This window comes from Nelumbo nucifera, chromosome 3, assembly GCF_055504915.1.
Source record: "Nelumbo nucifera cultivar China Antique chromosome 3, China Antique-T2T, whole genome shotgun sequence".
Lineage (NCBI taxonomy): Eukaryota > Viridiplantae > Streptophyta > Magnoliopsida > Proteales > Nelumbonaceae > Nelumbo > Nelumbo nucifera.
Genome location: NC_142651.1, coordinates 88,446,380 through 88,463,660, shown reverse-complemented (window position 1 = coordinate 88,463,660; position 17,281 = coordinate 88,446,380). Strand labels below are relative to the sequence as shown.

The window sequence follows — 17,281 nt, the reverse complement described above, 5'->3', positions numbered from 1 at the left end:
AAATTTATAAAGATATATATTTATAAAAAAATAAACAACATATATATATATATATATATATATATATATATATATTTATAAGTATAAAATATACATTGGATCAGATAGGGGTGGTCCAAATCCAATCCGAAGATCCGAATAGGGGTGATCCGACCAAATAGGATGATGATCCGATCCATTTGCACCTGTGGAGAGAGTGTGTAAAGGAAAAGGAAGTTTTGAGGCTTTGGGCTTCAAGTCTAAAAGCTAAGAAAAAAAGGAAAAAAGAAAAAAAAAAGTAAAAAAAGAACAAAAAAGGAAAAACAGACTCGATTGCTTGTTTTACTTGTGGTACGTTTCATACGATGATTGGGCGATGCAATGGCAATTTTACCGGCCCAATGGGCCAAAAGGCATGTCACGTGACCTGCTCTTAGGTCACGTGATCAACAAGAGTCAACAGTCAAAGCATCTATAAAATCATGCAGCGGAATAAAATCTCGCGCAACAGAAGCTCGCGTAATCTCGCTATTTACCGTTAAATAATTACTTTTTTCTAGGAACAAATACAGGGTCCACAGTGTGGGTTTGCCATGTAGCCATTGGATTGATATATAAGATTCTAATCCCATGTTCTACGTAGAGGAATAAAACCGCCCTCGAAATATTCTCCTTGATGTAGAAAAGACCCCAATCCAACGGTTTATTCTGCACTGTTTTTTTCTCTCTTTATTTCTTTATTTCAGATTAGTGAGCAGAAAGATTGATTAAGATATTTTGCGCTGTAACACAGAAAAATTAGTAGTTGCAGTGAAACAAACGCTCTCTCTCTCTCTCTCTCTCTGGTTTTGTGATTTTGCATTTACAGAGCTTTCATGGCGACGAAGCTACCCACATTCTTTGTCGGGCCTGGTTGTCGTGGCCTGAACTGCAGACAGTCGCATTCACGGCTTCCTTTACCTTCTCCTCGCCTGCTGACAATCTCCTGCAGGATGCGACAGAGGAATTTAAGGTTCTTCAGTCGTTCCAGTACAGAATTTTCTTGAGAATGTTGCATAAGTAGTGCAAACTGTTCCCTTTATTTCTCTTGTTTGATCTGCTATTCAGTTCGCTTCAACTTTGTCTACTAGGAAATGATCGGTTTGTAGAAAAGATTATATATTTACTCGTGGTGTCTTGTCTTGTCCTCCTTGAATCTTAAGCTTATCCCGGATCGGGATTCCTGTATTTTGACGTTTTTTCCATTCTTTCTTTCTTTCCATGGATCAAATTTTATCATGAATGGGCCTGTTTATGTTGGAAGTGTAGAGGTTGCCGATTATTCCTCGAAGTATATGATGAATTGTCTGGAGTTCATCATTTCGGGTGTTTCTTTGTAAAATTGTGATTTTAAAGTTTGGGGTTTGGTGTTTTGCATTAAAGTTAATGCCCACCTTCACGCTTCCCTCTTCCAGTTTGCCTAAGATAAAGGTGAAGTTTATGTAATCAGCACTCTGAAGTCTGCATTTTATATCCCTTTGGATATCTTTTACATTAATCTTTTCTCAGTGTTTTGGGGCCTTTGGGCTCATGCTAGGGGATAGGTATGACCCTAGAGACCAGGGTTCATGTTGCCCACTATATATATATTTCGAAGGAATGTTGCATGTTTTCATGATGAAGATGCTGCAATGTCAACCCAAAAAACTAGTCTCAAGTTCTTAGGTTGAGCATTGATTATAATCCCCAAATGTTTCATTGTTAGTACCTAGTTTGGTCAATGATGTCAGCTATGACAATCCCAAATTTCAAAAATGTTTGCATTATCTGTTCCATCAGTATTTTTTGTTTTTGGTAATGCCATCATTAATCTAGAATTTAACTATTGTTGCTGCAATTTTAATTATGATTACTTACTCAATAGTCTAAATTAATAGTTCTCCTATCGACTGTCTCTCCTTCACTGTCTCCTCAGATGGACATGCTTGATATAAATAAATTAGGTCTCTGCATAAGTTCCTCAAGTAAACCTAAAACTTGAAAATTTTGAACAAAGCAGATTTTTTTGTTTCAGTGGTCAGAACTCAAAGCAGGTCATTCCAGTCACTATATGGTAAGTGTATATAGAAAGCTTATTCAATTTAGAAGGACAGTTTTAGGTTGTATTTAAAATAAATATCTGCTTATGACTTTGGCCATCAAACAGTGGTAACTCAACTGAAATAACATACTTCAACTCAAACTTTCTTATATCTTTGGTAATTGAAGAAGCTACTTAAATGATTTTCCCTTACCTTTTCTTAAGTCCTTTTTTGTGAACTTCATACGGCTCGAAAATGCTGCACTGTAACTATTGGCTATAATATTGACAAAGGTTGTAATTTGTGCAGTTCCCGGCATAAGAGACAACGGCCAAAGAATGTTTCTCCTGAACACTCACCCGCGAATATAGAAACCCAGAAAAATGATGATGAAAGCAATGAAATCCAAGTTTCCTCTACAGATAGCATCTTTGATTCAGATAAGGAATCCACATCACGTACTGACACTAGTATCAACATCAAAAAGATTGGGACAACAGATTTTAGCAACTCATGTCTTCTAGAAGAGAAGTCTTTGGTATGCATCAACCGAATATCTGCTATATAGTTATTTCTGGATAGTTTATTTATTTATTTTTAATTTACATTGTAAATTGACAATTATACAAAAAGTTTGGGTGTATAGTAAACATACTGTATTTGTTTTTTTTTTTTTTTTTTTTGATAACTCTAAGAAATCAACATTCTCAATGATCATAAATTCTATGAACTCGGTCGGATTGGTTAGCTGTCACAGAAAGGCAACGTCTCCCATAAGACAATGCATATCTTTTCTTATGAAATTGAGAACATTGTATTGTTTTCTAGATATATGTGACAGGGTATTGTCAGTATCGATGGGAAGGATGAGACAGAGGGACACCTTAGTTATGCTTATTCAAATGTTGCCCCCCCTGGAAGTAAATGAAATGTCTTACAGACTGTTGTACATGGTTTTCAACCTTCCATTTGTGCATCATTACTTGTCAAACTCCAAAGAATTGCATCTGTCTGTCATGGGCTTGCATACTTAAGAGTTAAGGTTAAAGTCTTCATCTCCTACTTTATAATATTAACTACTTTCATATTTCCTTGGTATGGAATAGCTTTGAATCTTCTCTTGTTCTTTCTGTTCTTTTTCTTTCTTTCTTTTTTTTTTCTTTATATTTTTCACATGGGTTATGTTATCATTATTTAAAATGTTTCATTTATTTATCTTTGCCAACTCAAGTATTGTTTATCAGCAACAAAGAAAATTTTGTTAAAACTAATTAAGAAAAAGGTTACAACAAGAAGTTGTTAAACCTGAATTCCCTTTAGATCAAAAGAATCCCACCATCCCATTACAATTAAGCCCAATACAAGTGATTTCTAAGCACTCCTTTCTTAGCTAATCCATCTGCCAATCCATTAGTGGACCTTCTTACCCATCTAACTTGAGTGTTAATATATCTTGACAACATCTTGAACTACCTGAGGTCATTCCTGTATTGCCAAATCACCCCCTCTTCTTTCTTCAGTCACCCAATCATTGTTTTTGAATCCCCTTCAACAATCAACCTTGTGATTCCCATTTCCTTGGCTTTTTGCCAACTCAAGTATTTGCTATCTTCTCATGCAACTAAAGTTAGAGGTAAGTTCTATGCATGTCAGTATCATGAAAAGTCACATGGAAATGCTTGGTTTTTGTTCAGTATCCCTATAACTTTAAATTCATATTCTTTAGTTTTTTTTTTTTTTTTCGATTTCTTTATGCAAGTTCTATACTTTTATGTAGTTCTTATATTTATTTTTTGGTTGAACCATAGAAGCTCATCTGATTTTTATCTTTTGGTTTAATATTTTATCATAAAAAAATCCTAATAAGGAATGCATTTATCCTATAGATGGAGAATGCTGATGGTGGAGAACAGCTTTCAAATGTTCAACTTGAGGATTTGATTGGCATGATTAGGAATACTCAAACGAGTAGGCAATTCCTGTGATGTCTTGATGAGATGCTTCTTTCTTCTTGCTTATAAACACATATTTTGTTGTCGTTCTAATTGTTAGTCATTTTATTGAAGACTACTTATCCCTTACTTTTTCTTCGGTGATTGTTTATTAGATATCTTGCTTCTTAGTCAAGCTCGAGTTCGTGCACTTAATGATCTTGACAAGATTCTTGGTGAAAAGAAAGTCTTGCGGGGAGAAATAAGCATCTTGCAGATGAGGTTGGCAGAAATTGATGCTTGGATTAAAGTTGCAACCCAAGAAAAAATACATGTGGATGTTCTTGATGGTCAGTTGGAGATACTGAAAAAAGAATTCTTTGAGAGGGGTGGTGTTGAAGGGAGTGTGAATGGTATACATATCAATGGAAATAAAATGTTGAATGAAAAAATCCTTGAATTTCATGATAATAGCTTTAGTTCACTCAATGAGGAGCTTAGTTCACTAAGGATGGAGAACACCTCCTTGAAAAATGATATATGGCAACTTAAGGCAGAACTTAGTAAGGTCAAGGAAACAGATGAACGTGTGTTAGCACTGGAGAAAGAACGGTCATCTTTGCTTGCTTCCCTTAAGGAGTTGGAATCTAGATTATCAGTTTCTCAGGGAGATGTTTCAAAAATTTCTACCATTGAATCTGAATGCAAGGACCTTTGGGAGAAGATGGGACTTTTGCAAGCATTGCTTGACAAGGCAACCAAGCAAGCGGATCAGGCTATTTCAGTGTTACAGGAAAATCATGATATCCGAAGGAAAGTTGATAGGTTGGAAGAAACTCTGGGAGAAGTGGATGCATATAGGTCATCATCAGAAAATTTGCGACAATATAATGAGCTAATGCAACAGAAAATAGGAATCTTGGAAAAGCGCCTTCAAAGATCTGACCAAGAGATACATTCTCATGCTCAGTTGTATCAAGAATCTGTGAAGGAATTCCAAGATATACTTACTAGTCTTACAGAAGAAAGCAAGAAAAGGGCAATGGATGAACCTGTTGACAATATGCCTTGGGAGTTCTGGAGTCGTTTATTGCTTACTGTAGATGGTTGGTTGCTTGAGAAGAAAATATCATCACATGATGCAAAAATATTGAGAGAAATGGCATGGAAGAGACATGCACGTATTCATGATGCATACTTGACTTGCAAGGACAAAAATGAGCATGAAACTGTGGCAACATTTCTCAGGCTTACTACATCACCAACACGGTACTGCTTTTTGCTTTTCCTTTTTAATTGTTTTTGCAAGCAATTGTTTAGGCATTCCTTATGGTTATACATGTAGGTGTTCCCATATATTTTCTTAGGCTCAGTTTGGAAGGAGTACAAATAAAAGATTGTAGAGTACAAAATCTTGTATTTTGTATTATTTTGTATGTATTTGCACTCCTTCCAAATTAAGCATTAGTTTCTATTATAGCCCTTGCTTTTGTTTTCGATCATTGCAGTCCAGGGTTTCATATCATCCATATTGCTGCAGAGATGGCACCTGTGGCAAAGGTATACTCTTATTTGTTGCTGACACCGTTTAAGTTTTTTTTTTATTTTTTTATTTTTTTTTATTTACAATTAAAAATGTAGATATGTTTACTCTTTTTATTTTTCATTTGATTTTGTTATTTTCTGTTTATTATATTCACAACATGTTTTTTGACTTCAGAATGATGATTATAGAATAATGCATGTTGCGTTCAAGAAATTTGAGTTACAATTGCAGCTTCGTGTTCTACTTTTTTCTGTGTAAAGAACATCAAGTTTTAAAATATCTTGTACTTGTAGAAAATCTGTATTTTCTTGTCAAAGCATGTCAAAAGTGGAAAATTGAGATTAAATGTCTTATGGAATTTAAATGTATCAGAATATGTTTTTGTCATAATTGTCTTTGCATGGTTTCTTCTCGTGGGGTTTAAACCTTTCTTTTTGCCTTATTCATTCTGGTATAATATACAAACTAGGTCCTGGAGCTTTGTTATGCAAGCTGGATCCTGAAGGTCTTTTCTTTTCCTTATTTATTATTACCTGGACAAAGGCACAAGGCATGCTTTTCTGAAGTATATCAGTGTTTTAGGCAGTCTTGTACTTGTTTGCCTGATTCATGCAACACATTATTCACAAGCTGTTACTTATAACCTCTTTATATAACTTTCATAGAACTTATTATCTGGATAAACTTGTTATATGTATTCACCCTTACATGATTAAATTACTCAACATCTTGGAAATTTGGGTTTGTTGAAGGTTTAGTGTCAGTATATCTATCTCTGATGCCCACATTTGTCATGCCTACTTATTTTGTTTCTCTGAATTGTTTAACTGTTTTAAGTTGATGAAATACTTTATCTTTGGTTGGAAGTCTATCAAAATAGTAACATTACCTCTTTCAATATGTAGATGATAATCTGTTTATTTTTTGCTTCAAAGGTTGGTGGCCTAGGGGATGTTGTGACTGGTCTTAGTAAAGCACTGCAGAAGAAAGGACACCTTGTGGAAATTGTACTTCCCAAATATGATTGCTTGAAATATGACTGTATTGGTGACTTAAGGGTATGTTAATTGTCTGCCTGAGGTGAAAAAGGTTTCATCAATGTTCTTGATATGGTTTCCATGTTAAAGCATAAGCCTTTTTTCATACCCTAATTATTCATGCAGGCTCTAGATGTGGTTGTAGAATCATATTTTGATGGCCAGCTTTTCAAAAATAAAGTCTGGGTTGGGACAGTTGAAGGTTGAGAATTCCAGTGTTTATTTTTACTCTCCACTTTTTTAATTCTGAAGGGGTGGAATATTTTCACTCTGAAGTATTTGAGCTATATTTCCATCTTTTTTATGATGAACTCATTGTATTCCAATTCTTGTACATCAAAATGAAGATAGCCGGAACATTGTAGTAGACCTTGCTCACTTGAATTCTATAATGCAGGCCTTCCTGTCTATTTTATTGAGCCTCATCATCCGAATAAGTTTTTCTGGAGAGGACAGTATTATGGGGAGAGTGATGATTTCAAACGTTTCTCATTTTTTAGCCGTGCGGCACTTGAGTTGATTCTCCAAGCGGGCAAGAAACCAGATATAATCCATTGCCATGACTGGCAGACGGCTTTTGTTGTAGGGACATAATATATCTTAAATTCAGGCTTCGTCTTCTAAACTCAAAATGAGAATATTTTTCATTTCCAAAATTTATCCAAAAAAAATAATTTTCATTTCCATAGTCATCTAAGGTAATAAGCAAATTTTGCATTTCCAGGCACCACTCTACTGGGATCTATATATCCACAAGGGTCTTAATTCAGCTCAAATATGTTTCACCTGCCACAATTTTGAGTATCAAGGGGCAGCACCTGCTTCAGACTTGGCATCTTGTGGTCTTGATGTTCATCAGCTAAATAAACCAGATAGGATGCAAGACAACTTGGCCCGTGACAGAGTCAATCCTGTTAAGGTAGTGAATTCAATGATTCATTATTTTTGATAAGTAATAGAAAAGATTTTATTAATAGTTCAGCAGAAGCAAATTATACAAAGAACTTCCCATAAGGAGGCGTGAGATGCAGCCTCCCAAAAAGCACTGAATTACAATTGAGCCCAGAAAAGATGATCCCTATGTACCCCTTGCTTAGCTAAACAGTCAACTATCCCATTAGCCGACATCCTTTCCCATTGAATTCTTACTGTCATGTTGAAAGTCAACCATTTGAATATTTTCATAGCTTCCTTGCAGGCCCAAATGTGTTGGATTCCTTTAGCTACCCGATTATCAGCTTTGAGTCTCCTTCAATTAGCAGTCTATCAATGTTCAACCCTCTAGCAAGTTGTGCTCCTGCAAAACAGCATGAAATTCAGCTTGAATTGATTCCCCATTACCAATAGGACCTGAAAATAAAGCAACTGTACTGTCATCTGCATTTCCTAGAACATCCCCAATTCCTGTGGCTTCTGGATTCCCCAAGCTCCTACCATTGAAGTTAAGCTTAATGAGACCTTCTTCAGGAGGAACCCAGGCTATAGCCAGCTTTACCTTTATTTTTGAGCTCCTTGCTACGATTCCCCAATTCCTCCAAATATCATCAAAGGAAAACAGGGAACAAATATCCATAATTTTAGCCCAATGGATAGCCCTACTTAAATGCAGTCCTGGATAGACTCCTCATTCTTCTTCTTGTTGTTTAAAATTCTAGCATTTCTTTCCTCCCACGTTGTCCGCACAAGGGCAGTCCTAGCACATCTCCACAGGATCTTGCCCCTTCTCTTAGGCCATCTGAAGGTTGTCAGGTCGAATAGACTACTAATCTGCAAAGGTAGAGGCCACCTGCAACCAACAAGGGAAAAAAAACATTTCCCAAAGCCCTGCAACAACAGGGCAAGAGATTAGAAGATGGTAGCAACTCTCACTATCAGCTTTGCAGATAATACAACAATTGGGAGAGAGACAATGGAAGGGTCTTCTTTTTTGTAGGTTGTCTAAAGTGTTTAACTTTCCATGACAAGCTCCCAGAGTTCCAACCTTGGGTGGAATAGGCTTTGATCAGACTTCTTTAAAGGGGAAGATAGGGGCGGGATTATCCAAGCATAAGGATAAGAAAAAAGAAACACAAGAGAAGAGTCCCTTAGGGTTAGGAATCCAAACCTGACTATCTGAAAGGGTAGGGTCCAAAAAAAAAAAAGAATCAAGGACTTGTGGTCTCTTAAACCTGACTATCTGAAAGAGTAAGGAAACCTGATCAAACTTGTGGTCTCTTAAACCTCTTCTCAAGCCTAAATCCCAACCAACACCAAACAAGAGGGAGAAAGAAGCAAAGCCCAATGAATTCAATGATTCATCAATAACCAAGTTTAATAGCATTCTTAATCTCTTTTCTCCCTTTTATGTGTTCTCATTATTCAGGGTGCAATTGTATTCTCTAACATTGTGACAACAGTATCACCAACATATGCTCAAGAAGTGTGTACAGCAGAGGTATGAATGATACTTGTGGAAATTTTCTTTTTAGTTTATTATTGTTCATCGAATGATTTCTTAGTTTCTTCTAGTTTCTACCACATTTATTTATGATATCATGCTATGAATAAATTTTTGGTGATTGGAATAACATTTTATTAAAGATCTTAACGCACTTTGCTTTATGATATCAGTGCAATTTATCTCATTCCTCAGATAAAATAGATGATGCAATTTATTGCCAGGCAGTTGCTTTATAACATAGTGCACTTATGCATGCTTTTGAGGTATTGACACTAATTGAAGGTTTTTGTTTTTTTGATTGATATGGGGAATTTATTAATAAAGGAAACATCTCTAGATTACAGAAGTAAAATAAGGGAGTCCAAGCAACTTTACAAGATTTTGCGTCTACAGCAGGATGACTAACATTAAGGTCTTTACATAGTCTTTCTTAGGCTATAAAAGAGTGGAGTATTTCAAATTTTCTGGAGTAACATTCTCCATTCAGTCTTAAGAAGCATTGGGGGGTTTTCTCTCTCTCTCTCTCTCTCCTGCATTCTTGGAAATCTGATGACCCCATATAGTTGGGATAGGGCTTGGATGATGATGCTTCTTAGAAATCTCATTGATACTGGCAAGCTAGGTCTGATTTACTCAATTTACTGTTGGTAGTTTTCAAACATCTACCCAGAGGAGAAGGGTAGATTTGTGTGTTATGCATGATTCTTGCAAAAATTGCATATCACCTATTCCCTTTAAGCCATTATATGTGAGGATGTTGTGTGACATCTATCCATCTATTTTTTGTTCAAAATATGTCATGTTATAATTGTACTTTTTTCTTTTAATGAAATTAATATCATTGATACTGGAAAGCTAGGTCTGATTTACTCAATTTACTGTTGATAGTTTTCAAACATCTACAAGGGTAGATTTGTGTGTTATGCATGGTTCTTGAAAAAATTGCATATCACCCATTCCCTTTAAGGTCATTAGATGTGAGGATGTTGTGTAACACCTATCCATCTATTTTTTGTTCAAAATATGCTATGTTATAACTGTACTTTTTCTTTTAATGAAATTTCATTTTACCACCAAAAACATGTTATAATTACAACAATACCCTTGTCACGGCTCTGGATCTGCTACAAAGTACAAACAAGACAAGTAAAATGGGCTACATAACCCAATGATAAGTAAACATGTCAGTTGCTGGTACATCTGGAAACTATATGAGTTGCTTGATGTGTTTACTTGTGATTGGGTTATGTAGCCCATTGTAAGCTCCTTGTTTGTAGCGGATCTGGAGTCCATTGTTACAGTGTTCCAAACTCCTACAGTAAAATGTATCCTAGATCCTTTTCACAACAACACCATTAAATACATGCAAAGAAGGTTTCCATGGAACTGTATAATATGGATGCTTCCAAAGAGTGCACACATTTTCAAGATGCTTCTTAACCATTTTGTTTGTTTGCTAATTTTGAGTCTGAAAAACTATAATATGTAACATTGTGACAAGGAGGTCTGCCTGATTGGTAGCTGCAGGTATTGTAGGAATCTTGAAGAAGATTGGTAGGGATGGGAGTGGTGGCATAATGAGTGTAAGAACTAAGAGTGGAGGGTGAAGCGATTGTTCCATACATGGAACAACCTATGGCTCAGATATTAGGGGAAGAGGTTGTTCCATATGTCGTCCCTAAGATTTTAGAAAATGGGTTGGGAATTGGAGCTGCTCTGCTTGCTGCTTCTCGTTCATCGTCTATTGTAGATTCTATAATGTTGCTATAAATATATATTGCCCTTGCAAATGTAGAACTCATTTTTCATATTAATTGAATATATACAAAAGCTTTGTGTTGTGCAAAAGAAAAGTTTGAATACCTATGAGTAACCATCCATAAGAAAGTGGTTACAAAGTTCTGACACTTCATAATAAATGGGTAGATGATTGACTTGGTGCTTTTGTCCCTGGGAAGAAAAACATGTACTACAGGGATTTGTCACTGTTTTCTGAGTTTTCTCTTTAGAGCTGGTCAGATGTATTTTGTTCTTACGCACAACCATCCTTAATGAGGAGTATCTTTCGAAGGCTGTGCAGCTCTTTTGGATATCTTTTGGGATTTGCACCAACAATAAAGAGTTTTGGAATCTTTTAAAAGAAAAATAACAATAACAAATAAAAAATAACAATAATGATAACAAAATAAAATTTTTGTGCCTTTTAAAAGATTCAACAGGTTAATTAACTCTGGAATTTCTATTCTCTGATGGAGTCTTCTTACTCAATAGGCTCAAAGTAAAATAACAATGATTAATTTGGTTTGTTATCTATAGTTTCCTCTCATTACATTTTTATAGGTAACATTGATCTTTATTAATTATGGTAAAAGAATATATATATATATATTTTTAAATTAAGAGAATAAAGTTACAGTATTATAGTAAAGCAGAAACACAGTTGATGCAACACATAGTACTACAATAAAGCCCCAAAAAACTGCTGCCTGTAAACTCCCTGTTTGGCTAGTGAATCGGCCATTCCATTTGCAGTCCTTCTGATCCATGCGAAAGAAGCATTGAGTTCTCATGCTATGCTTTCAATCTCCCTTGGGGAATGTCTATAAATCCAAGGAGCATTACCCTTGGTGTTGGTCCATGATATCACCAGTTTTGAGTCCCCTTCAACCTCCAAGCTTTTAAAATCTGTTTGTTTGGCCAGTTTTAGCCCCTTGAAGCAGTGCTAATAGATCAGCCTTTATTGTTTCACCTACCCCTAAAGGTCCTGAATACATTACCAACACTTTTCTTGAGGAGCCTCTAAAAACACCACAATTGCCTACCAGTCTCGGGTTTCCTATAGAACTCCCATCAAAATTCAGCTTGATTTTATAGGAGCTGGGGGCTTCCATTCCATCACCTTTCTTTCTTTCTTCTTAGAGGAGTATGCCACTTCTTTCCATGCCCTTAATATATCAGTTACTGAGAAGCTTTGGAAGAGTTCAGGTGTTTTTACCCAGTGTGTAACTTTTATCTTTATGGGCCCACATACTAAAACTCCCCTTTCCTTGGGTTGGGGTTGCCTACCACCTTTTGTACTATTTTTTTTTTGATCAATAACTGTGAAATGTATTCATTAAAATTAAGAAGAATTACAAAGCAAGGGGGCTAAACAATCTTATCTCCCTATAACAGTCTGTGAGCATCAAATACAATTACAATAAAGCCCAAAACAAAGAGGTTCTATTAACCCCTTGCCTAGCTAAACCATCTGCCAGTGAGTTTTCACTTCTCTTAACCCATTTGTACTGAATTTCAACATCCTTAGCCAGCCACTTAAATTTTCGTTTTTCATTGCTGTACTTCCACATCCTTGAGTTATCTTTTTTTAACCAGTTCACCACCACTTCAGAATCTCCTTCAATAATCAGCTTTCTAATTTGCATCTCCTTGGCTCTTCGAACCCCTTCAAGAGCTGCAAGAATCTCAGCCCTCAAGGAGTCTCCTTCCCCAATTGGTCCTGAAAACATAGCTAACAGATTTCCATGTTCATCTCTTATTGCTCCCCCTATTCCAGATGGACCTGGATTACCCATACTGCTGCCATCGAAATTTAGTTTAAGAAAGCCATTAGATGGGGGACTCCAGCAAGAGAATGATGCCTTCTTAGCTGAGGCTAATTCTGCAATTTCCTTCCAGTTTTTTACCATCTCATCTACTGAGAAGTCTGCAAACAAGGCCAAAGTTTTCAGCCAATGTATCACCCTAATATGGATTACCTCCAATATTACTTCCGAGGTTCTCTCCTTTTCTGAGAATACCCGTGAGTTCCTCTCCTCCCAAACAGTCCAGCATACTAGCTTTTGTACTATCCAACCATGATATGGCTGCTAAGTTAGCTAAATAAAGTATGGTACCCCAAAATATCCCCATTTGCTCATTTGTACTATCCAACCATGATATGGCTGCTAAGTTAGCTAAATAAAGTACGGCACCCCAAAATATCCCCATTTGCTAGGTGGAGATACGGAATCTACCGGGAATCTTTTTCTTTTCAAATATCCCCTATATTTTGCTGATATGTCAGCAGTATTTCAATATTTCATTAAAATCAGCATAATTTTTTAAAAATATTTTCCTAAAAAAACCAGTAGGGAATTGGTGATTGGATAACTGGCTTTCTACATTGATATGATTTCAATTACCAAGTCACTATACTTCAAAAGAAAAATAAAAATGCATTAACTATAAAAGTATATCTCAATCTAGAGAAGTCATTTTCAGAAAGGGAAGTGTGGGAGGTAATAGAGGGGCTGGAATGGGAGAAAACCCCTGGCCACGGTGGTTTCACTATCCTATTCTTTAAGAAATGTTGGGCGTTTCTGAAGATGTTATGAAGGTGATGCTAGACTTCCATGAAAGAGCTTCCCTGGACCGGAGTCTGAATGATACTTACATTTCTTTGATCCCAAAAGTGTGCAACCCCATCCAAATCTTAGAATGATACTTACAGCTTTTATAAGATTTTGGCCAAGACCCTTGACCCTTGCAAATAGAATGAAGAAGTTCCTCTCAAGTATTATTTCTGCTAACCAGGGTGCTTTTATACCCGAGAGACTAATGCTCTAAGGGGTTTTGATAGCTAACGAATTAGTGGACTCCAAGCTTAGGGAGGGTAGTCCAGGGGTGGTGTGCAAGATGGACCTTGAGAAGGCTTATGATCGTGTAAATTGGGCCTTCCTTGACAAAGTTCTCCAGAGAATGAATTTTGGCCAGAAATGGAGGAATTGCGCTAAGGTTTGCATCACAACAACCAAGTTTTCTATCCTATTTAATGGGAAATCTACTGGTTTTTTCAAGAGTTCCAGGGGTCTTAGACAGGGAGATCCTCTCTCCCCTTTTCTATTCATTTGCGTAGTGGAAGTTCTAACTAGGATGACCAACAGGGCCTTGGAAGGCTTCAAGGTCTGCCACGGGGTACAGAGGTGGCATTACTTCATTATGCAGACGATACTTTATTCTTTTTTCAAGCTGAGAGAGAGCAGCTGTTCTATCTTAGGCTGATTCTTGCTTGGTTCAAAGTGGTTTCAGGCAAGGTTCAAAGTATCAATACGTATCAGGCCATATTGATTGATACGTATCGTATCGGGGGCTTCCTGATACGCCCCTACAGGGGGTGTTTCGGGGTCTTGATTGGTTCAGAGGGTGGACGGACCTTATACCGGCCCCTCTAAACCAGATTCGAAAAAAAAAACTAAAAAAAACAAAAAAATCTATCGATACTGCGTATTGATATTTTGAACCTTGGTTTCAGGTCTGCAGGTCAATTTCCAGAAGAGTGAAATTTTCCTGGTTGGTGAAGTTCAGAATATCTACTCCCTTGCCTCTGAATTGGGCTGTAAAATGGGGAAAATCCCCTTTAACTTTCTAGGCCTCCCAATAGGGGCCAAATGTACCTCTAAATCCATTTGGGATCCATCCAATGGTGGAAAGGCTAGAGAAATTTACTTGGTCAAATGTACCTCTAAATCCATTTGGGATCCAATGGGGCCAAATGTACCTCTAAATCCACTTGGAAGGCCAAATATCTTTTCAAAGGTGCAAAGCTAACTCTTCTGAAAAGCTCCTTAGCAAACCACCCTACCTATTTCTTTATATTTTTCCCTATTCCAGCTGAAGTAGCAGCTAAGTTAAGAGAGATTGCAGAGGAATTTCTTGTGGTTGGTAAGAGAGGTGATCAGAAAGTCCATCAAGTGAGGTGGGGGATTGTCTATAAACCCATTGCAGCAGGTGGACTGGGCGTGAGAAGCTTGAGGAAGATGAATACAGCCCTGCTATGGAGGTGGTATTGGCTATTTAATGCTCATCTTCTTAGCTTATGGAGGCAGTTAATTGAAGAGAAGTTTGGTTTGAATAGTAATGGCTAGGACCCAGGTATTATCTCTTCTTCGTTTGGTTGTTCAGTGTGGAAAGGAATAGAGAAATCCTTTTCAAGCTTCACCTAGGGAATTAAGTTAATGGTAGGGGATGGTAGAAGAACTCGGTTCTGGATTGACCCCTGGTGTAGCAATAGTGCTTTGATGGATGAATTCCCTTCCCTATTTTTGTTAGCAGAAAACAGAGATGCTCTGGTTGCAGATCAGATAGACTGAGATTGGAACTGTGGGAGTTTGGAGCCCAACTTTAGGTGGCAACTTAATGATTGGGAGATTTCTGATCTGGTAAGCCTTCTCCAACTCATTCAGGCCCATTTACCTGATCAGACTCAGAAGGATGGAAGATTGTGGAGATGGTCCAAAGACAGAAACTTTTCTGTCAAATCCTTCTATAAGAATTTGGTTCACTCACCCCCCTTGGATTTTCCTTGGAAGGAGGTTTGGGTCTCTCATATCCCTTCTAAGATAAATTTCTTAATGTGGACAGCTGTAAATGGTAAGTGCTGATCAAAGGTACTTCAAGAAGGGGTATGCCTTTGAATTCTTTGGCTTGTGTGATGTGTGGTCAGGAAGCAGAATCCTCAGATCATCTTTTCTTGCACTGTCAAGTAGCAAGTTTCTTATTTAATCATGTCTGTGAGCTGCTAAATGTAAGGTGATGCCAACCAAGGTTGTTTGTTAGATCTCTGAAGTCCTGGAAACTGCTGGGTTTAAATAAAAAAGGAAAGCTTTTGTGGAGTACAGTCCCCCATGCCATTTGCTGGGGACTGTGGAAGGAGAGAAATAGAAGGATTCTTGAGAAGGAGAGCTAGGCTCTGGACAAGGTGGTGCAACAGGTTGTGGCTTCAATCCATTCTGGTCATTCTGGGCTTTCAGACACTGACCTCTTTAGAAGAATTCCTCACGATCAGTATTTTGATAACAGCATCCTTTTTGGCTAATCAGATAAGCTGATCAGCTTCTTGAGCCCTGCCTTCGGTGTTATTTGGGGATCATTTTGTGAATTCTAATGTATATTTCCTGGCTGTACATGTTTGATCTTTCAATACACTTGTATTCTGTGCTTACAGTATACTAATACAAACCATTACTTCACCTTCTCTCTCTCTCTCAAAAAAAAAAAAGGAAAGAAAGAAAGAAAAAACCTCTATGCCCTTGCCGCGTAAACCTGTTAACAAATAGAATAAGAACTAGCTTCTAACAGCTTCTTTTCTATGTGGATTCTCTTATAGTCCTTGCTTCCTCTCCTCTCTCCCTCTCTCATGTAAAATTTTTTGTTATGCATAACAAAAAGAAACAAAGAATGAAAAGGGGTAGTTTCATAGAGACCGAGAAATTTACTTGGTCTTAAATAGGCACGAAGCATTCTTATATCTAAGCTTCTTACATGGTGTTACTCAACATAAATGTACTGTCAATGATGTTTACCAAAGAAACAAAAGTACAGACAATGACTTAATATCATAATGCTATTTGTTCTTTTTAATTGCATTTGAAGGATTATTCTCTATATTAAGTAGTTTATTTTCATTTACCATTTTCGCAATCACTAGAGGAACAAGTTTCCTAGTATCCTCAAGTAGTTTGGTTTAGGTCATTACAATGATGATAATCTTTGTGATATTTTTCGTGCATCAGTTCAATTACACTGGTGAAATATTATCCCTTGGTATAAGTGCATGATTCCCTTTTTTTTTCCAGTTTGTAACCAAGTTGTGGTGTTTTGCAGGGAGGAAGGGGGCTCCAAACTACACTAAACTCTCACTCCAAAAAGTTTGTTGGAATTCTTAATGGAATTGATACCGATGTTTGGAATCCTGCAACTGATGGTTTTCTAAAAGCACAGTATAATGTTGATGATCTTCAAGGGAAACTAGAAAATAAAATAGCTATAAGAAAGCAGCTAGGCCTCTTGAGTGACAATGCCAAGCAACCGCTGGTAAATTTCTATTCTCTTATTAGAATTCCAAAAAATAACCTCATGATCTTCAATACAGAAATCTTGCTGCACTGCATTGCTGTCGTGTAAAAGGAGATTTGTCATATACATGAGATCAATTGATCTTGGATGATTTGAGCCCTCTGGAGGAGATTTGGATTTGATGAAATGATATAATTATCCAGTGGTCATGACTGATAAGCTATACCAACTGGAGGGGACTGGGGAGTTGTGCATGAGACACTGCACTCATGGTGAGAGAGAAAGTCTAGATGTAGTTTTGATAGCTGTCAATGTATCTTACCTTTACCCTTTGATAAAAGGGACATGGATGTACCTTTCAAGGATAGAATTGAGTGGAAAATTAGTTCATTCATATATTCTTCTCCCTCCAGAAGGTGTTGTAGGTTGAATACAGCAGGCCAAATGGCATT

General features: G+C 36.9%; 1 protein-coding gene across 4 annotated transcripts in view; it reads left to right on the top strand.

Moving 5' to 3' along the window:
* The first annotated feature begins 297 nt into the window (after positions 1 to 297).
* The window catches only part of LOC104587697 (putative starch synthase 4, chloroplastic/amyloplastic), a 32,341-nt gene continuing 15,357 nt past the window's right edge, over positions 298 to 17,281 (top strand). For 2 of the 4 annotated variants that reach the window (XR_016084065.1, XM_010245407.3), the window contains exons 1-12: positions 298 to 991; positions 2,033 to 2,071; positions 2,349 to 2,577; positions 3,926 to 4,007; positions 4,147 to 5,239; positions 5,479 to 5,530; positions 6,452 to 6,574; positions 6,680 to 6,755; positions 6,951 to 7,135; positions 7,278 to 7,472; positions 8,916 to 8,987; positions 16,638 to 16,847. Coding sequence is in view for 3 of the 4 variants with exons in the window: in XM_010245407.3 (XP_010243709.1) it covers positions 855 to 991; positions 2,033 to 2,071; positions 2,349 to 2,577; positions 3,926 to 4,007; positions 4,147 to 5,239; positions 5,479 to 5,530; positions 6,452 to 6,574; positions 6,680 to 6,755; positions 6,951 to 7,135; positions 7,278 to 7,472; positions 8,916 to 8,987; positions 16,638 to 16,847 (2,493 nt within the window). In the remaining variant the exon portion in view is untranslated. The remainder of the gene's footprint in view (positions 992 to 2,032; positions 2,072 to 2,348; positions 2,578 to 3,925; positions 4,008 to 4,146; positions 5,240 to 5,478; positions 5,531 to 6,451; positions 6,575 to 6,679; positions 6,756 to 6,950; positions 7,136 to 7,277; positions 7,473 to 8,915; positions 8,988 to 16,637; positions 16,848 to 17,281) is intronic. The other 2 variants (XM_088901255.1, XM_010245408.3) reach the window with 2 other exon arrangements.